This window comes from Calliphora vicina, chromosome 4, assembly GCF_958450345.1.
Source record: "Calliphora vicina chromosome 4, idCalVici1.1, whole genome shotgun sequence".
Taxonomy (NCBI): domain Eukaryota; kingdom Metazoa; phylum Arthropoda; class Insecta; order Diptera; family Calliphoridae; genus Calliphora; species Calliphora vicina.
Genome location: NC_088783.1, coordinates 98,175,192 through 98,202,030, shown reverse-complemented (window position 1 = coordinate 98,202,030; position 26,839 = coordinate 98,175,192). Strand labels below are relative to the sequence as shown.

The window sequence follows — 26,839 nt, the reverse complement described above, 5'->3', positions numbered from 1 at the left end:
CCAATTGCCAATTAAATGTAATTTGTAATTGGTGAATGCCAATTACCAATTACATATAATTGGTAGTTGGTTATTGCCAATTACTAATTACATGTAATTGGTATTTGGTTATTGTCAATTACAAATTACATGTAATGGGTAAAAATTAATTGAAATAGAAAGTAATTGATAAAAAATGTGTAATGATTACTTTTAAAGTATTTATTACCAAAAATGTAATTATTAAATAACTCGTACATTACACAATATACAAAAAATAAAAAACAAAATAATAGAATCCAAACATATTATTATTAGGGTGCGGATTAATATGTAAATGCATGTTTTTTCTAGAACGTCCAAATAAAATGTAGACTAATTATCTATTAGAATCGCATATTTTGCTGTAAAATGGCATTGATTTGTTAGTTCATATTTTTGCATATTTAGTTATATTTAATTTCAAACTGCATATTATCCAAGTTTTTAATAAAAATAGAATTTTTTTTCGTCAATGGGCAACATATTTGTCGAATTTTTTATAGAAATAACTCCAAACGTTGTCGACTAACTTCTTCATTTCTATGAACAATTGAAAATTATCATTTCAAAACATTTCGCTTCAAAAAAGTTTAGAGTTATATTGTTTCATTACAATTTGCAATTTCAATTTTTAAAAGATTTCGTTATTGAACGATTTTGTAACTTCACATAGATACAAAGTTTTACCGCAGTCATTTCCCAGCAGTTCTATGAGACTAGTAATTTTACCTATCATTTAGGGTGGCAACTAGTTACATAGCTAGCAGAGGGTTAATTGATCCTTTGTATTACATAGAGATGAATGCAATACTTAGATTACTTAGATGCATTTAAGTGACAATTGTCTTTACGCTAGATTACATGGGATGCATAAAGTAACTAATTGACATCTCTCTGCAATACAAATAGCACATACGTGTCAAATGACCCAAAATATATCAATTGGAGTCAATCAAGTCATCAAACATTAGTCTATAAGGGATAGATTTACTACTATTTTATTAACTGCTGGGTTATTACTTTCAGCTCGATCAAAATATTGACTATTTTAAAATACAATTTTCTGAAAATAAGTGTATTCTCTTAATTGAGGCTTTGCGATAAGGAAATAAATCTGAACAATTTCTGCCGTTTTCGATTTTTTTAAAACAAACTAATTTGATAAATTTGTTATTATAACTCCTAAACTACTGAGTCAATTAAAACGCAATAAATAGCGGATTAAAGGTTATGTAACTTTAAACGTTTCTAAGTTTATTTTTATAATATCGGACTAATACTTTTTGAGTTATCATAAATTATGTGGAGAAACTAAAAAAATTCACGATTTTACAAAAAAAACTTTTCCATAGAATTTAAAGTTTGGACCATAACTACTGGAACCACAATACATCAAAATTGTGTAGTGGTTTTAAAAGCCTCTAATTTTTTTCGATTTTGTTGCCTGTGTTATATAAAATATACAATTTATGAAAGCTTAATTCTTTGCCTTTAGGTACTAAAGTACTAGGATCTAACCTAAACAGTTTTTTTCAAAATAACTCAAAATTTTGAGGGTGTTTCAAAATCTTTTAAAACGGTTATAGTATTTTGCATACTTTTTTTTAAATTAAATAAACATTAATTTGAACTTTAATTTTCAGGAAATACTCGTATGATTTATTAACAGGTTTTATCTGAAGTAATTATTTTAATACAATTTAAAAAATGTAATGAAATCTTTAGATATTTTTTCATTGATTTGTTTTTAGAGAAATTGGATAAAAATGTTAGTTTTTCATTTCTAAATTATGAATTTTTCTACTGAAAATAGATTAAAAGTAAAAACCGAAGAATGATTGTCGGTTTCTGTTAAAACCGAACACGAAACTCTACTTAAAACATAGTACAATAACTAATCTAGTACAAGTTTTGTTTATTTTTCAACTAAATTCAATTATTTAACCCTATAAAGTACATGCTTATTTTTAATATTTTTGTTGATTTTGTTTGTTTTGTTTTGGTTTGTTTATTTTATTGTAATATTGCTTGTTTAGCTGGTTTGAATATTTTGCTTTCCTTTTTTCGGGAAAACCCCTTTTTGTACGTAATGAGTCAGAATATATTTAGAATTACCTGGACTAGAATATTCTGAATAGGTTTTATTTAAAATTCATAACAGTAAGGAAATTGAGCTCATTCGCCAAAATATAGCCAAATAATTAGTTTTTCTCGAAAATCTCAGTTATTGTCAAAATTTTGTCATATTTTTATTTCATATTATATTCTCAATAACTCCCAACGCGATGATCAAATTTGTTTAACAAAATTATTAATTTTAAAATTTGAAAATGGAGTTTTGAAGCTGCCGTTAAAAAAAATATTTTTTTTTGGTCATACCTGCGAATAGGTTAACGGTATTCTACGAAGACAAACAGTTATATTCAAGTAAATATGGATGTTAAGTTAAAATTAGCTTTTATTTTAATATTTCTTAAAATATGTCAATTTTGTATCTACTTTAACATGTTTTAACCAATTTTAGGCCCTAATTTTGTAAATCACGTCACCAAAGTGATATATATGCGGAAAGCAAAAACAAAATTTTAAAAATTTGTTTTTTTTATACTTTTTGAATTTTCCGTCTCTTAACTGAAACGGCAACATTCCTCCTGTCAAAATTTTAACAAGTTGCGTTATTTAGTGTGTGGTTGACAGCCATTGATTGCAGACTACCGCGTGTCTTGAGGAGGAAATGGAAAAAAGTGAATTTCGAAAAAAAAAAAAAAAAAAAAAAAACATCACTCAAACCAAGACTAAGCTTGATAAATACTATGGAACTCTACACCACCAATTCCAATGGTAAAAAGTGATTTACTGAATTTCGTTGTGGCCGTACAAGCACGGAAGAGGCCGAATGTTCTGGAAAAAACACGATATGGTGTTGGCCGATCGGAGATTGAAAGTGCTAGAGATTGTGGAACATACATGGCTAAAATCCATGAAATAGGCTACGAAATGCTCCCTCTTTCGCCCTATTCTCCGGATTTAGCCCCGAGTGACTTTTTCTTGTTTCCAAACCTGAAGAAATGGTCCGGCAGAAAGACATTTAACTTCAAAGATGAAATCATCTTACAAACAAATATGTACCTATTTTGATGATCTCAAGAAATCTTATTTTTTGGAAGAAATAAAATATTGGAGAAACGTTAAACAAATTGTATGTTGAAAAATAAAATGATTTTTTATACAAAAACCTATGTTCATTCATTCAATATTTTTTTAAATACTCTTTGGGGTTATTATTATTTTTAAAATATTACTAAAAAAAATGAAATAATGGTCGAAATAATAAGACCATTTGATGATGTTGGTTCAGACCTCTATTAAAATGTTTTAACAAGAATGGATGGTTTGTCAGACTTTTGTACGATATCATTCAGATATGTCTAAAATTCCTTTCGAAATTCTCTAGGAATTTACCTCAAAACTCTTACAGAATTCTGTTCGACAACACCAAAAAAAATTACGAATTTCCCCAGGCAAAGAGTTACGATTTCTTGACAACCACTCCAACAAATTTCGGTACAATGTCGTACCGACATCGGATACGAACATTGTACCGACATCGGATACGAAAATTGTCTAAAAGACGGCATAAAAAATAATAATTTGTGTTTTCTTAGTGGTATAATAAAAAAACGTATAAAACTCAAAAATATTAAGGTACCTAACTGTAAAATTTACAGAACAAACTGAACAACAATTACTGAAAACCAACAAAGTTCAAAGTGCACATTTGTTGTTTGGTTTGTAAGTGCAATATCCGGGTGGTATATGGATCACCCCGTGCAAAATTTACTTTTCTTCGCTTTACACTTTTAAAAATTATAAATATTACAGAAATATAAATGTTTTTCCATGTTCTTTCTTACAATTAAGATGCTAACCGGCGAAATTTATTCGGTTATATTTAACAGCAACTTTGTTGTTAAATAGTGTCAGTTAAGAATTAATCGTACATTGTGAATTTCATATTAGTTCACGTTAACTTTTAATCGTACATTGTGAAAATGGCCGTTAAACGATTAAGTTTCCCATTTATGCATATTTACACGATGCGTTTCATGAAACCACCTTTTTTAAATTTTGTACAATTTTAAACAATTGACTGTTTCTAATTGATAAAATTGTCAATTAAAAATAAATACAACAAAAGTATTAAAAAGTTTTTCTAAATTGTATAAACACGTTGTAAGGCATTGTAAGCGTTTACATGAGGACCCCTATTAACTAGTGCAGATTTTTTTTTATAAATATGTTTTATGTTAGCTGTACTTGAGTTTTTCGTGACGACCAATAAATAATGTACTTCTCGTTGTCCTCTCATGAAAACGATCTGATCAAAGAGTTAGCTATCAAAAAAAAATATATTTGGTATTGTTCTGAAGATTCAAATGTCTATAACTTGAAGAATCTGTAAAAGTTCACAATTTTTGGGGAAGTGTTAGTGTTTTTTCTCTGTGGCGTGTATAAGTTTATAGTATATGTCCAATCAATATATATATTATATATACAGGATTTTTTTTAACAATAAAATAATTAATAAGGATTACATAAACACACAAACATTAAAACTATTTACATAAAGCATTCATTACCAAAAAATAAAGATCGAACTATAAAAAATTAATGCTTAATACTGACCTGTTTTTCTTTGAGCAGACGCAATCTCTGTAAAAGTGGCAAGCCCGCTCCAATTGGACTTGGAGACTTGTCGTGTAATTCTTCTTTTTCTTCAGCTGTTTCTTCTTTTTCATCCGATCGTACTCGGGACATTCGCTTTAACATTGATTTACCGTTTTTAGGAGACGTACTGTGCAACGGCTGCATTTCTAAGGATTCGTCGCTTCTTCGCGTTGTCCTATTTAAATATTAGAAGAAACATTTTACACACATTTGAAACATGCCTTTTCTAAACTAAAGTATATATATTTTGAAATTAAATAACGTCTATTAACATTTTCTTTGATTCATGCCGTCGTGTTCTGTAAACTGAAAATGTTTGAATGGGTCCTTTTTACAAAATATTCAGTACATTTTTTGGTTGCTAAATAATATTCTTTGAACATTAATTTTTATTCGAATCTTTTACATATTAAGGTTTCAGTGAGTCACTGTTTTAGTTTTAGAGAAAACTAGAAACAAAAATTACTAATAATAATAATAAAAAATCTTGAATTATTAATTATTTTTCAAACATACAAAAATTTTCAGAGCTCAAAGATTATACGTATATATATCTAATATATACATTAGACCGTACCTCAAAACAAATTTCCCCGTACACCCCCTAATATAATGTAGTTCTGCAAGGCAGTTGCAAACATTTTTTTTATTTTAATAATATCGGACTAACCCTGTTTGAATTATCATAAATTATGTGGAGAAACGTTTACAAAAAATTACAATTTTACAAAAAAAAAACTTGTATTACTGGAACCACAATACATCAAAATTGTGTAGTGGTTTAAAAAGCCTCTAAATTTTTTTTCGATTTTGTTGCCCTGTGTAATTAGTCATAGCTCCCATATAATACCCACTTTAACTAACATAAATCTCTATAAAATGTCGGTATTCCAATAAAATTTAATACAAAAAAGTTATAACTATATATATACAAAAGTCATTTCCCCAAATTTTATAACTATCGGTCCATAATTAGTCATAGCTCCCATATGTAGCCCACTTCTGAAAATAATTTTAACGAGATATCTTAAAAATGTTGGTATTCAAGTAAAATAGTCATAGCTCCCATATACATTTTAAAAGCGAACTGTTTATAATCATCTTCTCGTTTATAATCATACTTTCTTACTTGTTGATCTTTTGGTATAATTAAATTTTAAAGTTAGCAAAAGTTTAATGATTTCTTGCGGACTTCAATATTCTGACATTCGGGTTGTACATTAGGGTGGTAGGAACACAGATCTGGTGGATAAATACTAGAACGGAATACTTGAGGTCAATAGCCCTTAGAGCAAAACATTGGTCTTCCTGAGACAAAAACATTGATATAAGTATCATACTTTAAGATCCGACTGTAAATGTACGTCCGGCAAAAAAAAAATAAAAAAAATTTGTTTGTAACTCCTTGCAGAACTACATTATATTAGGGGATGTACGGCGCACTTTTTTTTCTTGTAAGGTATTACTCTCTAATATACATACCTCACTATGCATTTACAGAACAGAACGTCTAAGTGAATTAGAGTGGGCCTTATATTGGACTTTTTCGTATTTTCATGTTCCCTAAAAATTGTTCTCAGTCATGTAAAACCAAGTACTAAAAATCTGAGCAAAATCGGATAAAGTTTATAGGTTGCATATTTTATTTGAAATTTAAAAAGCTTAATGTTGAAAAAATACATTTACAAATAGTTTTTGTATTTATGTAAGTAAATATAAAATACATGTCTACATATATGTTATGTTATTATAACTTTATGCCGTCGCACAGTGGTTTAGAAACTTTTTTTTTGGAAATAATTCGGTATCTTGGGAACCATTGGAGATATTGTTACGAAATTTCACATGGTTTGAGCTGAGGTGTTTTCGAGTTGACTTCTGTTCAATTTCCTAGCACTAATGGGGGCCAGTACGTAGCTCCTCAAAGTTGGTCACCTCGGGTCTAATTTTTTTTTAAAAATCCTACAAAAATCCATTTTTAGAATTTTATCGCCAATATAGCTGGTATTTCAAAAATAAATTTTGACCCTCCGTAGGCCCGCCATATCCAAAAAACCATAAAAAGATCGAGCATAATTAAAAAAATAAATCAATAAACCTGAATATCTCTTCAACTAATAGATCTTCTCAAGTACTATTTATATTCAAAATTTCAACTCATTCGGATGATAAATGGATTTTTTAAAAAATTTGAGACCCGATGTGACCAATTTTGAGGGGCTACGTACTGGTCCCCATTAGCGCTAGGAAGCTGAACAATGAATCAACTCGAAAACACCTCAGCTCAAACTATGTGAAATTTCGTAACAATATCTCAAATAGTTCCCAAGATACCGAATTATTTCCAAAAAAAAAGTTTTTAAACCACTGTGCGTCGTTGTAGAGTGCTTCAGCACGAAAAATTGCCACAATATATGGAGATGGTGGGTGGTACTGTTAATAAAATTACCGAACGTGTTTTTTTTAAAGAAATTACAGAAGTACATTCATTGTCCTAATACGGCAGGGCGTCGGTAACTTTATTCAGATATTTGGTGAGTTTCGCCAAGGAATATACTCCAATAAGTTGCATGTTGTGTATACTAAGCTATCACGTAGAGTGTCCAAAAAACCGGCTAATTTAAAAAACCGATTTCCGGTTTAACCGAAAAAGTGTGGTTTTTCTTATTGTCTTCAAAAAAACCGGTTAATCGGTTTATATTAAATTTTTGCTTAAGATGAAAAAGGTCTCCTTAAATTTATTTTTATTTCTGGACGCTATCACTATTCTAAAGTATTTAGAGAAATAAGCAGGTTTGGGTTGGGCAAAGTTCGTTGTTGTTGTTGTTGAAATAAGCAAATAATTCGATAACCAGGCAACCGTGAACAACCTTATTGCTACTTTCACCAAATATAGAAAACTTAAAATGTTCAACCACTAAACTTTATCCGATTTTGCAAAATTTTTCATCATTCGTTTTCTAATAGTTTATTTCCAATAGATAAATAAACAATAAACTATTTTTTAAATTATTTTCAATCCAACGATACTAATATATCAGACGAATTCGTGATAATTTTGTTATAGAAAATCATAACAATCTATCCATTAAGTTAAGTTTTTATTGTTAATGGCATTTAAAGTCATATATTTATACGCAAAATTTGCATAAAAAATTCAACTTAAACAATAATTAACATTTAACTTGTTTCTAGATTTTTAAAGCGTTTTATTTCGTAAAATTGATTTGATAATTATCCTTACTGCGTGTGTTCCTGATATAATGTATTTTCTAATTCGCATATTTTTGAGAAAATCATTGTATTTGAGAGATTTATTGAGACTTAAAATACGCTGTCTACATTAATTATCTGCCCCTTACGATTATGAAGTCCTAACTTGCTAAATGCAAGTGAACTCGATAGTCTATAATTTATTATTAATAAATACAGCTTATTTTTCGTTTATCAAATTTCATATATTGCAACAGAGTGCTTTCTATTGAAAGAATTCAAAGGTTTTGTGATAATATAATTTAAGAAATATGAAAGTTTGGAAATGTGTTAAACTCAAAATGAGTTACAAGAGTTCCGGATTGGATAAATTGCCTTGAGGAAAGCTTGAAATTTAAATCATTTGACTCAAACAGCTAAAGTCGACAGCATATTTTAAGCCTGCTACAAAATACCGTGATTTTTTAAGAACACTTCGGAACCCCTTAACATCATGTCGCAATTTATCGACAATTTTCTTCGAGGCACTATTTTCACTGCTGTCACTCTGATTCACGTGACCGTGATGATGGTGGGCCCCTGGGTGTTTTTCCGCATCTTTATCGGCCTGTGCCTTAGCATATTTTTTGTTGACACACCTTACTTCCATGAGACGCTTTCTACCAAGAGTCTGTAGGATCTCCTGTGCTTCGGGGTAATCTTTCATTGCGGCCAGCACATCTTCGCGCGATAACGAAAACAGTTCGGAATAGCCAACCGATCGAACGTCAGCGGTGCGTCTAAAAGTCAAAAATATTATGATTTATATTTATAACTATATACATACATAGTATGCATTTAGATTTGTTTTTCGAATCATACTTGTTTAAACCATCCAAGTTGAGTATACCAATTTCACCAAAAAAATCACCAGCTTTCATGGTAGTAAGCACTTTTCCGGTCTCGCTTAAAACTTCTAAAATGCCATCTGCTATTATAAACATTTCACGAGCAACCTCTCCTTTGCGACATATCGAGTCGCCCGGTGTAAATATGTACGCCTTCATTTTCAACACCAAATCGTGAAGGAATTCCGGTTGACACTCTTGGAATATTGTTACCTTTTTCAAAACACTCAAATTCACATGCAATGCCAGTTCAGTTTTCAATTTATCCGGCAATAGACCCAAAGCTGTGTTTATATCACCGCCGCCTTGTATACGCCCCCTTGACCAGCTGTAATCATACCACCGTAAGACACGGCGTTTCATTCCTCCAGGCACCTAAATTATACAATAAAATCATTTAAAGCAAAATCAATTTTGAATGCATTGATTATATGTTTGTATGTATTTTCAAACCTTGTGATGTCTCATATAGGTTTTAGCACCATCTAAGAGTCGCTCAAACTCCAAACGATTCGCGTTACGATTGGTAATTACATTTCCAACTTGACCAACAATTGTTGCAAATATAAAAACGCCAATCAAATAGCTGACAATGGTGAAAATGTATCTGCAAACAGAAAAATAGTAAATGAGTACCTCAGTCTAACTAGGCTCTAGAGAATTTATTTGTGATTATATCAAAGTTTTCGAAAACTTGAACTGCTCTTAGCAAACATTTTAAATTAAATTGAAATAATAAAATAACTCAAACAAATACAAGTGTATATATTCAGTAAATAAATTGAAATGAATCCATTGAAATTAATATCATTAATTGTTAAAGGCTGTCTCAGTACTTTTCGAAAACTTTGATGTACATATGTATGTATGTATGTTAATGTTTTGCGGCGGTCCAGACCTCTAAACCTTTATTAATATTACACTTAGTTACAAATACTTTATGGATCCCGATTAATGGCGGACAGCCCTAACGCATATTGATATTTATTCCAAGGAAGTTTATGTATGTTTGAATGTACAATAAATCATTTGCATACCCGTAATTTGAACCAAATTGAAGTAATCTGGATTTAATTCCACGCCTAGGAATTGATCTTGGGCCGTCCACCGAAAAATTGATTCTTTAATTTTAATTTTAAAATAAATCCGTACAAAAAAAATATGATTAAAATTGTAGTTGTAATACAAAAGAAAAATATACAAATACAATGTACATAGTATACAAGTATATTATAAATCAACCATAATTTGCATTCTCTCCAATAGTTATCTGAACTAATATTATTTATACCTACTATAGAGAGCGCGGATCCAGGAGGTTGAAAAAAGAAAATTCCTGCACGACCAAAAACGAAAATTTTGAAGAAATATAAAAAAGGAAAGATAAATTTAAAAGAAATGTTCATTTTAGGATTTCCTTCCCCCCAAAAGATTCTGCTGGATCCGCGGCTGTACTATAGTTACTATGTACCTATGTATTATACGGGGTTTTCAACAAGAATGATAGTTTTTTTCAATATTCACTGGTAAAGTTTTTGAAAAATCACTGGAACAAATATAGTAACAGGTACTTTTAATATCGTTCTTTCACATTTTTCAACATACTGTAAATGTCGTTCTGGAGAAAGTAACAGGTACAGGTAGGCCTCCATTTATGCGGTTTGTTGGGCCCAAAAAATAGCGTGTAAATCAAATTCGCGTAAAACGAGGTTCTAATTTAGAAGGAAATGCTTTTGTGGGGCCAATCATTTTTTATTTCGCCTAAAACAATACATCAGTCACATAACAAAAAATAAATTGGGATCTAAAAAAACATGTACATTAGAGTGACAGCCGATTTTTTTTTTTAGATTTCAAAGAGTGCCGGGTGGAATATTGTGACACTAGGCCTAAATGTTAAGTGCTGAAAATTTGAGCCAAATCGGGCAACGATTTCTGGACGCACATCGAGGTCAAAGTTCAGATATATGCAAAATTTTACTGTTAATATGGAATAAATAGGTGAAACTCGTTAACTTTCTGCATTGTTTTCTAGAAATATGTAAATTTATTTATATTAATGAATATTACATTAAAAAAAAAATTTTGGAAATTAACCCTGTATCTCCTTTGGTTCAAAATGACCCAAAAACTGTATTATCGCCAAAATTAGAGAAAAATGCAAATTTTTCAGTTTTTGAAAAAATTATGCTACTAAATAAATACTTTTGCAATTGAATGCAAAAGAATCGAACTATGTACGTAATTATCGTTGTAATGAGATATAAATGACAAAATTTGATTAAAAAATTTTAAAGTTATTACAAATTCGCCAGACCATTAACGTGTTTCAGGCCACTTGAACAAAAAAATTTAGGAAAAAAATTAAGATATTTCGAGAAAAATTAAAATAAAAGCTCATTTTTACTTAAAATATGTCCGTATTTACTTGTATATGAGTTTTTGTCTTCGTAGGATACCGTTAACCTATTCACAGGTATGGCCAAAAAAAAAATTTTTTTTAACGGCTGTTTCAAAACTCCATTTTCAAATTTTTAAAAATTTTGTTAAACAAATTTTAGATTTTTTCGATCATCACATTGGGGTTTATTGAGATTAAAATGGGGAATAAAAATATGAAAAAATTATGTCAATACCTCTTACAGTTTTTCCGTAACTGCGATTTAAATTTTGTGTTTTTCAAGAAAAACTAATTTTTTGTCCATATTTAGGCGAATAATTTCCTTACTGTTATAAATTTTAAGTAAAACCTATTCATAATATTATAGTCCTTGTAATTTTAAATATGTTCTGAAAGTTTTACTAAAATCGGAAAACGATAACCTTTGAATCGTGAAGGCCAAAGGTAAAATTTTTCAATATTTGGAATTTCTAATGAAAAGATAGCGAAATGTTATATATTTTTGTGCCGATTTTCATGAAACTTGAGAAAAATATATATTGGGGTCTAGCATTTACAACAATAGTGAAAAAATGGATTTTAACCTTTAAAAGGACTTGGGTCAAAATGGTTATGTTTTTCGTGATTTTAAAAGTTGAGGGTAATTTGGACCCCAAGTGCTGCTAAGGGTTAATTTCCATTTTTGTGCTGTTATTTTAAATTCTGGACTTTATGTTATATTTTCCTTAAGTTGCATTAAAATCGGCCCAAAAATATATAACATTTCGCTATCTTTTCATTAGAAATTCCAAATATTGAAAAATTTGACCTTTGACCTTCACGATTAAAAGGTTATCGTTTTCCGATTTTAGTAAAACTTTCAGAACATATTTAAAATTACAAGGACTATAATATTATGAATAAGTTTCACTTAAAATTTATAACAGTAAGGAAATTAGACTCATTCATTTTTTTTTTGGCCATACCTGCGAATAGGTTAACGGTATCCTACGAAGACAAAAACTCATATACAAGTAAATATGGACATATTTTAAGTAAAAATGAGCTTTTATTTTAATTTTTCTCGAAATATCTTAATTTTTTTCCTAAATTTTTTTGTTCAAGTGGCCTGAAACACGTTAATGGTCTGGCGAATTTGTAATAACTTTAAAATTTTTTAATCAAATTTTGTCATTTATATCTCATTACAACGATAATTACGTACATAGTTCGATTCTTTTGCATTCAATTGCAAAAGTATTTATTTAGTAGCATAATTTTTTCAAAAACTGAAAAATTTGCATTTTTCTCTAATTTTGGCGATAATACAGTTTTTGGGTCATTTTGAACCAAAGGAGATACAGGGTTAATTTCCAAAATTTTTTTTTTAATGTAATATTCATTAATATAAATAAATTTACATATTTCTAGAAAACAATGCAGAAAGTTAACGAGTTTCACCTATTTATTCCATATTAACAGTAAAATTTTGCATATATCTGAACTTTGACCTCGATGCGCGTCCAGAAATCGTTGATCGATTTGGCTCAAATTTTCAGCACTTAACATTTAGGCCTAGTGTCACAATATTCCACCCGGCACTCTTCAAAATTTTAACAAAATTTTTTTTCCATACAACTGATTGTCACTCTAATGTACATACATATCGTCACCTTAAATGAAAGTGGACGTATCTACACAAAAATTCAAAATCGAGTTTTTGATTGATTGAACAATTGCCAAGAATACTTTATTATTATTGATTTTATAACATATCCGGCAAAAAACAATAAAAATGTAGATTCGTCCGTTTGCATTTAAGACGACGATATATACTTTAAGTAAACTTATTTTATTTGTACTTTAAAAAACTTACTTAAAACAAAAGAGTGGAAAAACACTCAACTAAAAAAATTATTTCTTATCGAATATTAAGGAAAAAATGTCACTTAAAAAAAATAAAATATTCTAATACATAAAAGAGATAAAAAAAAAATCATAAAAATCTGTTATTAGCTTGTGTTTTTTTCGTTTCTTGTTGTTTGTTGCCGCGTTATATAAAAATCGTGTAAAAAAAGTCGCTTATTTGAAAAAATGGTTGCTAATTTGAGTTCGTGTTATATCGAATTCGCGTAAATAAAGTATCGCATAAATGGAGGCTTACCTGTACTTTTAATGTCGTTCTTTTATGTATTTCAACAAACTATTAAATGACGTTATTTTGTATTATTCAACATTCACTGGCAACAGTTACTGCATATTTTTAGGCGCATAATTTTATTTATACTTAACCCTCCGTTAGTCGCAATCATTTTCAATCGAGACTAGTCGCAATGTATCAAATTGATATCAATAAAAGAAAGTCGCGTTTGAAAATATTCTCTTCACTTTTTATAACAACCATGAACACAAAATTGTTTCGTCCGGCACTGGCTGGACTAATTAAATAATAATATTAGATATAAGATTTGAACCACTTATTGTTAGTTCATTAAATAATGAAGATACAATAAATAAATGATGAAAAAAAAAAAAAAAAAAACTTTTTATTTCGAAAACATAAAAACAATATTTGGAAGAATAATAAAAATTAAATTTCAGTAAAAATATATTTTTATTAAAAAATAGCTTAAAACTTAGGGTGTTTAAAAAAATTACAATAAAAAAATGTTTTCCTGTATCAACCAGATCAGTTGCGACTAACGGAGGGTTAAAATTTAAGCCTTAAATGCAAGAAAATCCGCTCCATAGCTATATCTCCAACACAGTGTATAAACTAAAATGATAACCCTCTAACCGACAAGGCTGCCTTTAGGCGGGTAAGTTAAATGTATGTAATGCTGCTTTATTTGGTTATTTTTCCCGTTATAACGGTAAATATGTGTAAAGAGACAAACAATTTACTTGTTGTGATAAACAAGAACGTGCACTTGACTTTTGTTTGTTTTTATTCCAACGTATTTATTTTTTTTTTCAAACAATAACCTGGTATATTATTTTACCACGAAATAAAATTGGCCGGTTAGAGGGTTAAGTAACATATCAGTTAGTTCTCTTAAAATTTTGTTGCATATGCTTAATTCTGTTATTTTCCTATGTTTTTTAATAGACGATTTTAACCTTCGCTTTACCAATACCCTCCCGGGTGACCACTTCGTTTTTATTGGTTTAATATTTTTTTTAATTTTGTTTCGATTTAAATGAAATTTTTACTCACTGAACAAATTTTAGAGTTCTATAGAATTTAATAGAAACATTTTAAACTATTTATAAAGTTTGTTTAGATTTTTTTAAAATTTCGTTCGTGGGTAATGATAAACCATGTACATAAAAAAACATTTGGTAAAGCGAAGTTTAAATCAGCATATATTAGTTTTTGGTAAACATAAGAACAGATTTAAGTATGAAAATAATAATGAAAAGAATACATAATAATGTATTCTTCTTAACATAATTGTTATTTTGCTTAACATAGACAAAGCGTGATCACGATCAATGTTTAAAAGAACAGTGATTTATAAATCACTTTCACTGAGAACGAAGTTCTTCGTAGTAGATGCATTGGCAATTGTTACAATGAATTCAATTTCGCTCGAAAATCGCATTAAAACAATTAAAATAAACTATGAAAATGGTGGTTCTGTTAAAGTTACATTTCGTAATTTTCGTGATATTTTCGGACAACATAATCGTCCTTCTGAGACCGCTATTAAGAATTTGGTTGTTAAATTTGAGTGGACAGTCTCAATACAAATATGTTGTCCGAAAATATCACTAATTTAGCAAGATAGAGTACGATATTCAGCAATGCCGAATCTTAAATACCCTCTACCTAAATATGATTAGAATTATATAAATTACATTGGTATAAACACTTAAATATCCGATTATGAGGATTGGTAAAATGTTAGGTATTATTTTATATGTACATATAATGTTAATAATTGGTTAACATGGAATATATTTTTTTATCGATATCAATTTTTATATGCGTTAATGTAGTTTTAGGATGTGGGACTTATATGGAAGATATGACCTATTATGGGCCGATCGTTATTAAATATTTTAACGTGATTTCTATGTAAATTTCATCCCAATTGTGCTGTTTTTCAATAACAATAATAATACAAATTTTTTTGAAATCCTACTAAGTTTGTTTGTGTATTTTAAACGTGAGAGTGTTTTACTCTCTAGATGGATAGACAGACGGTCATAGCTCAATCGACTTTGAATTTCATAAGGATCTATAAAATATATACTTTTTTGGAATGACAAACTTATCTATAGTCCCTTTTATTTTTTTTTACTGGAGATGAAGAAAATGTTATTTTATAGACTTTTTAAACTATTACACAATTTTGATGTATTGTGGTTCCAGTAGTACAAATATGGCCCAAATTTTAAATTCTATGGAGAAGTATTTTTTTTAAATTTTTTTTATAAAATTGTGAATATTTTTAGATGTTTCTCCACATAATTTATGATAACTCAAAAAGGGTTAGTCTGATATTATTAAAATAAACTTAGAAAAGTTTAATGTGCTGTTTTTCTATAGCGAATGAGCGTTTTGAGTGGACGTTTTACACGTATTTTGTTTTTGTTACAATAACAAAACACATGTTAAATTTCCACTCAAAGTACTCGTTCGCTATAGAAAAACAGCACATAAATTTACATAACTTTTAATCCGTTTATATATTGGGTTTTCATCAGCTCTGTAATTTCGGAGTTAAAAATAGCAAATTTTTGTGTTTTAAAAAAACTCATAAAAAAAATGGTAACAGAAGTGTTAATTTTTATTTCTTCGAATGATACTTTCATTAATTTTCAATTTAATGAACCTTGAGACTTGAAATGTATTCAAATTTTATTTCACGAATTTTTTAAACTAATGAATTTATGATCCCGAGGAAAAGTTAGCTGTACTTTGTTTTAATCTACAATTTTTTTTAAATAAATCCGGAACTGACTTAGCTACCTTAAAATGCACTTTAACGAGCATAAAAAAATTATTTTTGATCACATCGAAAGGAATTTGTAGAACGCACATAGGGGCAGTTATATGGTGACTTGTGGCGATAAATGAAAAATGCGTTTTACAAAACAAATGATATGTCATTGGAAAGAGGACACTTTTCTACATATAGTTTGTTCAGAACATTTTTTTTCAAAGCTTTGGTTTAAGAGTAGCAGCAGGCCAAACGTAATAAAAACAAGTAAGTGTGCTATATTCGGCTATGCCGAATCTTATATACCCTTCACCTTTGTTGTGGATGCATTATTATTTTTTATAAATAGTATATATGTATGTACATTGCCCACGTACAGCATCCTAAATTTATCACGAACACAAAAAACAACAACAACGCCAAACGAAACAAAACACCAAAAGAAAAAACAAAAACAAAATACGCAAGCCAATGAAACCAACACACATCCAAACATACGTTTAATTGTAAAAAAAACAACAACGCCAAAAGAAACAAAACACAAAAGAAAAACAAAATACTCAAAGCATGCACATCCAAAAACATACGTTTTGTTGCTTTTTTGTCAAAGCATGCAATACATTGCGTTTTTTGATGAAATTTTCAGAGGTTGTCTCGGATTTTTGCTTATATCTCCGTTATTTATGGACGGATTTTGCTGATTTTAAATAGCAAAATTCTCGAAAGTATGTCTGACAGAATTGTTGAAGATTTGGATCCCGGAGATATCTGGGGCCTTCAGAAAATTGATTTCAACAGACAGACAGACGGACGGACAGACAGACAGACAGACAGACAGACAGACAGACAGACAGACAGACAGACAGACAGACAGACAGACAGACAGACAGACAGACAGACAGACAGACAGACAGACAGACAGACAGACAGACAGACAGACAGACAGACAGACAGACAGACAGACAGACAGACAGACAGACAGACAGACAGACAGACAGACAGACAGACAGACAGACAGACAGACAGACAGACAGACAGACAGACAGACAGACAGACAGACAGACAGACAGACAGACATGGCATCACGTGAGAACGGCTGGAGCGATTTGGCTGATTTTTTTTATTCGATTCAAAATGTTCGGGAGATGGTTTGTAAAGAAAAAAAATTAAAAAATTCCGGGTAAAACTCGGAATTTTTTTTTTTTTGAGTCCAGTCAACTGTAATAAAAAGCTCCGTAAAGTATGCAGTACAAATTTTTATATTTTATTTGCAAATAAATAAGAACAAGAAGATGTGGGTTGGAGAAACTTGAAGAACTAACATTAGTAAATGCTACCGGGCGAAGCCGGGCGGGTCAACTAGTATTATATCTATTAAAAGTGGAATATTAAGGTGTATATTTCATTATTAAAATATCTTATTCATTATTGAATAAAATAGTTTTTTGTATTAATAATATTGATATATGTTGTTGTAAACTGCTTTGTGATCTTTTTTTAAAGAAATTATGAATGCACGAACTTAAATTTTGGTAAATTCCGAACAAACTATTATTATAATTTTTTTTACATGTTTTTGCGGTTTTCGATTTTATTAAATTTTTAAAATTTTAGGCCTTTATTCAAAAGGCCTTAAGACTTTTATCAAAAGTCTTAAGTACAAATTTTGTATGAAAATTTGTTTTATAAATCTTTGATTTTTTATATCGGCAAAATTTTAAAAACGCAACTTTCTTCTCATAAATTCAGATCCTGTAACAACACGACTCCGAAAAAGTCCAAAAAAAAAATATAAACGAGCTTCCACAGGAGGCATCGGAATTTTTCGTGCCAACCTGCGATACAACAATTTCAGATGAAAGCGATATAGACGATATTTGAATAATTGTAGTATTTTATGTATGTATTTTTAATTTTTTATATTACTTTTTATTGTTTAAATCACATATAATTAGTGTTTATAAACCTGATAACCGTAAAACCGGGTTTTCTTCAAAATCTCGGTGTTTTGCGAACCGGTTAATTTAAAATTTGGGATTAAAATCAATAAATCTCATGTTTTTGTTCCTTTTTTTATATTCATTTTATATTAATCATTACTTTCCTTTTCAGAAATAAACAGTCTAAAATCCATGATTTGAAATATTTTTGAAACCTGATAATGGAGTTTTATTAATTATTTGGTAAGATTTATAATGACAAATAATCACAGTTAAGAAGAAGTGCGTTTGCATCTTATATGGGACTTGGAACATTTTCTCTTTCATATCAGAAAGTCGAGGTGATAATACATTTTTAAAATTATTAAATATTTAATTTAAAAAATTGTGATTTACATATTTTGGTTGAAATTTTATGAATAAACCAATAATTAAAACAAGTATTATATATTTAGTAACATATTTGTACCCAATTCCATTTGAATAAGATAATATTTTTGAAATTTTTACAAAATAAAATGGACTTAGCACTTTTGCATATTTATTTTTTTATTTCAGTATTTTTCAATTTATTTTGTTCGGTGGGTTATAATATTTTTACATATTTGAAATCTAGAGAAAATTACATTTTCAATGATACCAATAACTTATATCAAAACCCAGTGGTTGATTTATCGCCCCTTTTAACATATCTTTGCCCCTATGTGGAACGTCTAAATACAATGTAGACTTATTATCTATCCGAATCACGCATTTTGTTGTAAAATGGCAACGATTTGTTGGAGCACATGCATGTTTTGTTATATTTAACTTCAAAATGCATATTTATATGCATATTATCCAAGCTTTTAATAAAAACATAATTTTTTGTCGTCAATGGGAAACATATTCTGGACAAACTTTTTTTCCAATTTGTTATAGAAATAGCATTCAATTTTATCGAATAACATCTTCCAATATCGAGAAACTGGCATTAAGTCTTCTTCATTTCTCTATTAGCAATTGCAAATTATTATATCAAAACATTTTGCTTCATACAATTTCATAGTTTTTTTAAATGTATCGAAAACATTCATATTTGTTTTCATTGCAATTTCGATTTATAAGAGATCGAAAGATTAACTTCACATACACAGTTATTGCTCCTAACAGTCATTTCCCATCAGTTTTAGGAGACTATACTGAACTAGTGATTTTATTTATCATTTAGGGTGACAACTAGTTACACAACTAGCTACTTGATTATTTTTTTCACGTCCTAATTTTACCGTCTGATTGGGACGTGTAACCCTTTTGGATTACTGATGATTTTAAAAGGCAAGTCGCAAGATAGAAGCTCTAATGATAATGACTTTAAACAAGTATTCATACCAAGATATTATAATTCATATATCAAACGTTTTCTCAGAAATAAAGAAATAGTTAAAACTTTAACTATTAAATTCCTGGGTAATTTAAAGATTCCTATCTGCTGCGAACGCAGCAGTAACTTCTAAACCCTTACGCCGATTCTCACATGCACAAAGAGGAAGTGTAGTCGAGTTTAAGTTTTGAATTTGGACCTCATGAGCCCACCAGAAGCGGGACCAGTGGTTCCCAAAGTAGGACACCTCGGGTATGTTCAATTTTTAAAATGATCCTATTTCTTCGTTTGTGTTACGATTTTAAAAAAAATTACACATATAGAATCTCCTACATTTGAAAATTTAATTTTCAACATTTTTACCCACCCTACTCCAGTTTTTTGGTGACCGCGGTTTCAAATATTCTCCGATTTTAGCCATTTTTCTTTTATAGGATTAACAATAGATCTATATATCAAATAAAGAAAGAAGTGTTTAAAAATCATGGCTGAGTCCAAAGTTGTATTCATTTGAATTTAAAAAAATGAAATAAGGCAATTTTTTTGGGAAAAAAGTACTTTTATTCTTTTTAAGTTATCTAAAAAATTTCTAAGAGGATGTATAATGAATTTGTACTTTTTGAAAAGCTAACTTTACGCCAAATATTTTAAAAGGAAAAAAACACTTATAATTTTTGATACCGACGGGAGCAGGTCCGTTCAAAAAATGCCTATTTTTTATGTAAAATTCAACTTTAGGGCAAAAATTCTCAAATCGCATATCCGATATCAAAATATAGTAACCTATTTTAGATGGCCCAATAAGTTCTTAATTATCTTGTAAAGGGTTCCGATAACCCCGCCCCTGGTATGGATATTATAGCCAAAAAACGAAAAAAATCCCATTTTTGGGATTTTTCAAGATTTTTTTAGGAATTGCGAGATACTTGATAACAAATTTCAAAATTTGTTTTCATTTTTGCATTTTAAATAGAAAAATCTACATAACTGTGAAATTTCATTAAAAAATATTCATAAATAAAAATTTTATTTCAATTTGAAAAATTTATATCTATGCAAAATTCAAATTTTTTGTCATATTATTTACATTCATAAAAATATTGTTATGTAGGCAACATGCTTTTTTATGAATTTCTATGTTAGGTAAATTCTCAGCGAGTTGTTTAGTTTTCCCTAATTTATTTGACACGTAAAAAACATAAGGTAGACATGTTATATATCAATGGATAGAGGATTTTGTCTACTTTTCAAAAAATTATATATATTTTGACAATTAAAAAATTCATGGAATACTTTTTTGAAAAATATGACAAAAAATGCTTTTTATTGAATTTTGCATAGATACAAATTTTTCAAATTGAAATAAAATTTTTATTTATGAATATTTTTTAATAAAATTTCCCAGTTATGTAGATTTTTCTATTCAAATTGGAAAAAATAAAAACAAATTTCGAAATTTGTTATCAAGTATCCCGCAATTCCCAAAAAATCTTGAAAAATACCAAAAATGTGATTTTTTCGTTTTTTGGCTACAATATCCATACCAGTGGCGGGGTTATCGGAACCCTTTACAAAATAATTAAGAACTTATTGGGCCATCTAAAATAGGTTACTATATTTTTATATCGAGTATGCGATTTGAGAATTTTTGCCCTAATGTTGAATTTTACATAAAAAATAGGCATTTTTTTAATGGACCTGATCCCGTCCGTATCAAAAATTATAAATGTTTTTTACATTTAAAATATTTGGCGTAAAGTTAGCTTTTCAAAAAGTACAAATTCATTATACATCCTCTTAGAAATTTTTTAGATAACTTAAAAAGAATAAAAGTACTTTTTTCCCAAAAAAAAATTGCAAAAAATCGCCTTTTTTAATTTTTTTAAATTCAAATGAATATAACTTTGGACTCAGCCATGATTTTTAAACACTTCTTTCTTTATTTGATATATAGATCTAGAGTAACTTCGGGTATTGTGGACTATGCGTCTAATGTGGACCAGTGTCTTTTTTCAGAAACTATTGAAGGTATGATAAAATTGATTTGTCGTACATTTTACAATTTGTTTGAAACGACAATTGCACATTTGCTTTCATGAGTTATTGATATGTTGACTTTTTATTCTTGTATTGAAATTAATGCGCCTGCTCAACATTTTTTTCGGCTCAAGTAAGAAACAAAATTTGGTACAGTTACTTGGGTCAAAATGGTTATGTTTTTCGTGATTTTAAAAGTTGAGGGTAATTTGGACCCCAAGTGCTGCTAAGGGTTAATTTCCATTTTTGTGCTGTTATTTTAAATTCTGGACTTTATGTTATATTTTCCTTAAGTTGCATTAAAATCGGCCCAAAAATATATAACATTTCGCTATCTTTTCATTAGAAATTCCAAATATTGAAAAATTTGACCTTTGACCTTCACGATTAAAAGGTTATCGTTTTCCGATTTTAGTAAAACTTTCAGAACATATTTAAAATTACAAGGACTATAATATTATGAATAAGTTTTACTTAAAATTTATAACAGTAAGGAAATTAGACTCATTCATTTTTTTTTTGGCCATACCTGCGAATAGGTTAACGGTATCCTACGAAGACAAAAACTCATATACAAGTAAATATGGACATATTTTAAGTAAAAATGAGCTTTTATTTTAATTTTTCTCGAAATATCTTAATTTTTTTCCTAAATTTTTTTGTTCAAGTGGCCTGAAACACGTTAATGGTCTGGCGAATTTGTAATAACTTTAAAATTTTTTAATCAAATTTTGTCATTTATATCTCATTACAACGATAATTACGTACATAGTTCGATTCTTTTGCATTCAATTGCAAAAGTATTTATTTAGTAGCATAATTTTTTCAAAAACTGAAAAATTTGCATTTTTCTCTAATTTTGGCGATAATACAGTTTTTGGGTCATTTTGAACCAAAGGAGATACAGGGTTAATTTCCAAAATTTTTTTTTTAATGTAATATTCATTAATATAAATAAATTTACATATTTCTAGAAAACAATGCAGAAAGTTAACGAGTTTCACCTATTTATTCCATATTAACAGTAAAATTTTGCATATATCTGAACTTTGACCTCGATGCGCGTCCAGAAATCGTTGATCGATTTGGCTCAAATTTTCAGCACTTAACATTTAGGCCTAGTGTCACAATATTCCACCCGGCACTCTTCAAAATTTTAACAAAATTTTTTTTCCATACAACTGATTGTCACTCTAATGTACATACATATCGTCACCTTAAATGAAAGTGGACGTATCTACACAAAAATTCAAAATCGAGTTTTTGATTGATTGAACAATTGCCAAGAATACTTTATTATTATTGATTTTATAACATATCCGGCAAAAAACAATAAAAATGTAGATTCGTCCGTTTGCATTTAAGACGACGATATATACTTTAAGTAAACTTATTTTATTTGTACTTTAAAAAACTTACTTAAAACAAAAGAGTGGAAAAACACTCAACTAAAAAAATTATTTCTTATCGAATATTAAGGAAAAAATGTCACTTAAAAAAAATAAAATATTCTAATACATAAAAGAGATAAAAAAAAAATCATAAAAATCTGTTATTAGCTTGTGTTTTTTTCGTTTCTTGTTGTTTGTTGCCGCGTTATATAAAAATCGTGTAAAAAAAGTCGCTTATTTGAAAAAATGGTTGCTAATTTGAGTTCGTGTTATATCGAATTCGCGTAAATAAAGTATCGCATAAATGGAGGCTTACCTGTACTTTTAATGTCGTTCTTTTATGTATTTCAACAAACTATTAAATGACGTTATTTTGTATTATTCAACATTCACTGGCAACAGTTACTGCATATTTTTAGGCGCATAATTTTATTTATACTTAACCCTCCGTTAGTCGCAATCATTTTCAATCGAGACTAGTCGCAATGTATCAAATTGATATCAATAAAAGAAAGTCGCGTTTGAAAATATTCTCTTCACTTTTTATAACAACCATGAACACAAAATTGTTTCGTCCGGCACTGGCTGGACTAATTAAATAATAATATTAGATATAAGATTTGAACCACTTATTGTTAGTTCATTAAATAATGAAGATACAATAAATAAATGATGAAAAAAAAAAAAAAAAAAACTTTTTATTTCGAAAACATAAAAACAATATTTGGAAGAATAATAAAAATTAAATTTCAGTAAAAATATATTTTTATTAAAAAATAGCTTAAAACTTAGGGTGTTTAAAAAAATTACAATAAAAAAATGTTTTCCTGTATCAACCAGATCAGTTGCGACTAACGGAGGGTTAAAATTTAAGCCTTAAATGCAAGAAAATCCGCTCCATAGCTATATCTCCAACACAGTGTATAAACTAAAATGATAACCCTCTAACCGACAAGGCTGCCTTTAGGCGGGTAAGTTAAATGTATGTAATGCTGCTTTATTTGGTTATTTTTCCCGTTATAACGGTAAATATGTGTAAAGAGACAAACAATTTACTTGTTGTGATAAACAAGAACGTGCACTTGACTTTTGTTTGTTTTTATTCCAACGTATTTATTTTTTTTTTCAAACAATAACCTGGTATATTATTTTACCACGAAATAAAATTGGCCGGTTAGAGGGTTAAGTAACATATCAGTTAGTTCTCTTAAAATTTTGTTGCATATGCTTAATTCTGTTATTTTCCTATGTTTTTTAATAGACGATTTTAACCTTCGCTTTACCAATACCCTCCCGGGTGACCACTTCGTTTTTATTGGTTTAATATTTTTTTTAATTTTGTTTCGATTTAAATGAAATTTTTACTCACTGAACAAATTTTAGAGTTCTATAGAATTTAATAGAAACATTTTAAACTATTTATAAAGTTTGTTTAGATTTTTTTAAAATTTCGTTCGTGGGTAATGATAAACCATGTACATAAAAAAACATTTGGTAAAGCGAAGTTTAAATCAGCATATATTAGTTTTTGGTAAACATAAGAACAGATTTAAGTATGAAAATAATAATGAAAAGAATACATAATAATGTATTCTTCTTAACATAATTGTTATTTTGCTTAACATAGACAAAGCGTGATCACGATCAATGTTTAAAAGAACAGTGATTTATAAATCACTTTCACTGAGAACGAAGTTCTTCGTAGTAGATGCATTGGCAATTGTTACAATGAATTCAATTTCGCTCGAAAATCGCATTAAAACAATTAAAATAAACTATGAAAATGGTGGTTCTGTTAAAGTTACATTTCGTAATTTTCGTGATATTTTCGGACAACATAATCGTCCTTCTGAGACCGCTATTAAGAATTTGGTTGTTAAATTTGAGTGGACAGTCTCAATACAAATATGTTGTCCGAAAATATCACTAATTTAGCAAGATAGAGTACGATATTCAGCAATGCCGAATCTTAAATACCCTCTACCTAAATATGATTAGAATTATATAAATTACATTGGTATAAACACTTAAATATCCGATTATGAGGATTGGTAAAATGTTAGGTATTATTTTATATGTACATATAATGTTAATAATTGGTTAACATGGAATATATTTTTTTATCGATATCAATTTTTATATGCGTTAATGTAGTTTTAGGATGTGGGACTTATATGGAAGATATGACCTATTATGGGCCGATCGTTATTAAATATTTTAACGTGATTTCTATGTAAATTTCATCCCAATTGTGCTGTTTTTCAATAACAATAATAATACAAATTTTTTTGAAATCCTACTAAGTTTGTTTGTGTATTTTAAACGTGAGAGTGTTTTACTCTCTAGATGGATAGACAGACGGTCATAGCTCAATCGACTTTGAATTTCATAAGGATCTATAAAATATATACTTTTTTGGAATGACAAACTTATCTATAGTCCCTTTTATTTTTTTTTACTGGAGATGAAGAAAATGTTATTTTATAGACTTTTTAAACTATTACACAATTTTGATGTATTGTGGTTCCAGTAGTACAAATATGGCCCAAATTTTAAATTCTATGGAGAAGTATTTTTTTTAAATTTTTTTTATAAAATTGTGAATATTTTTAGATGTTTCTCCACATAATTTATGATAACTCAAAAAGGGTTAGTCTGATATTATTAAAATAAACTTAGAAAAGTTTAATGTGCTGTTTTTCTATAGCGAATGAGCGTTTTGAGTGGACGTTTTACACGTATTTTGTTTTTGTTACAATAACAAAACACATGTTAAATTTCCACTCAAAGTACTCGTTCGCTATAGAAAAACAGCACATAAATTTACATAACTTTTAATCCGTTTATATATTGGGTTTTCATCAGCTCTGTAATTTCGGAGTTAAAAATAGCAAATTTTTGTGTTTTAAAAAAACTCATAAAAAAAATGGTAACAGAAGTGTTAATTTTTATTTCTTCGAATGATACTTTCATTAATTTTCAATTTAATGAACCTTGAGACTTGAAATGTATTCAAATTTTATTTCACGAATTTTTTAAACTAATGAATTTATGATCCCGAGGAAAAGTTAGCTGTACTTTGTTTTAATCTACAATTTTTTTTAAATAAATCCGGAACTGACTTAGCTACCTTAAAATGCACTTTAACGAGCATAAAAAAATTATTTTTGATCACATCGAAAGGAATTTGTAGAACGCACATAGGGGCAGTTATATGGTGACTTGTGGCGATAAATGAAAAATGCGTTTTACAAAACAAATGATATGTCATTGGAAAGAGGACACTTTTCTACATATAGTTTGTTCAGAACATTTTTTTTCAAAGCTTTGGTTTAAGAGTAGCAGCAGGCCAAACGTAATAAAAACAAGTAAGTGTGCTATATTCGGCTATGCCGAATCTTATATACCCTTCACCTTTGTTGTGGATGCATTATTATTTTTTATAAATAGTATATATGTATGTACATTGCCCACGTACAGCATCCTAAATTTATCACGAACACAAAAAACAACAACAACGCCAAACGAAACAAAACACCAAAAGAAAAAACAAAAACAAAATACGCAAGCCAATGAAACCAACACACATCCAAACATACGTTTAATTGTAAAAAAAACAACAACGCCAAAAGAAACAAAACACAAAAGAAAAACAAAATACTCAAAGCATGCACATCCAAAAACATACGTTTTGTTGCTTTTTTGTCAAAGCATGCAATACATTGCGTTTTTTGATGAAATTTTCAGAGGTTGTCTCGGATTTTTGCTTATATCTCCGTTATTTATGGACGGATTTTGCTGATTTTAAATAGCAAAATTCTCGAAAGTATGTCTGACAGAATTGTTGAAGATTTGGATCCCGGAGATATCTGGGGCCTTCAGAAAATTGATTTCAACAGACAGACAGACGGACGGACAGACAGACAGACA

At 28.9% G+C, this 26,839-nt stretch overlaps 1 protein-coding gene across 1 annotated transcript in view; it reads right to left on the bottom strand.

The window, feature by feature from the left end:
* Cngl (Cyclic nucleotide-gated ion channel-like) overlaps positions 1-26,839 on the bottom strand; it is a 110,865-nt gene that overhangs the window by 36,653 nt on the left and 47,373 nt on the right. Inside the window, exons 10-14 of the mRNA XM_065508473.1 lie at positions 9,887-9,970; positions 9,303-9,456; positions 8,824-9,224; positions 8,418-8,741; positions 4,708-4,924 (exon numbers count right to left, since the gene is read on the bottom strand). Of these exons, the coding sequence (XP_065364545.1) occupies positions 4,708-4,924; positions 8,418-8,741; positions 8,824-9,224; positions 9,303-9,456; positions 9,887-9,970 (1,180 nt within the window). The remainder of the gene's footprint in view (positions 1-4,707; positions 4,925-8,417; positions 8,742-8,823; positions 9,225-9,302; positions 9,457-9,886; positions 9,971-26,839) is intronic.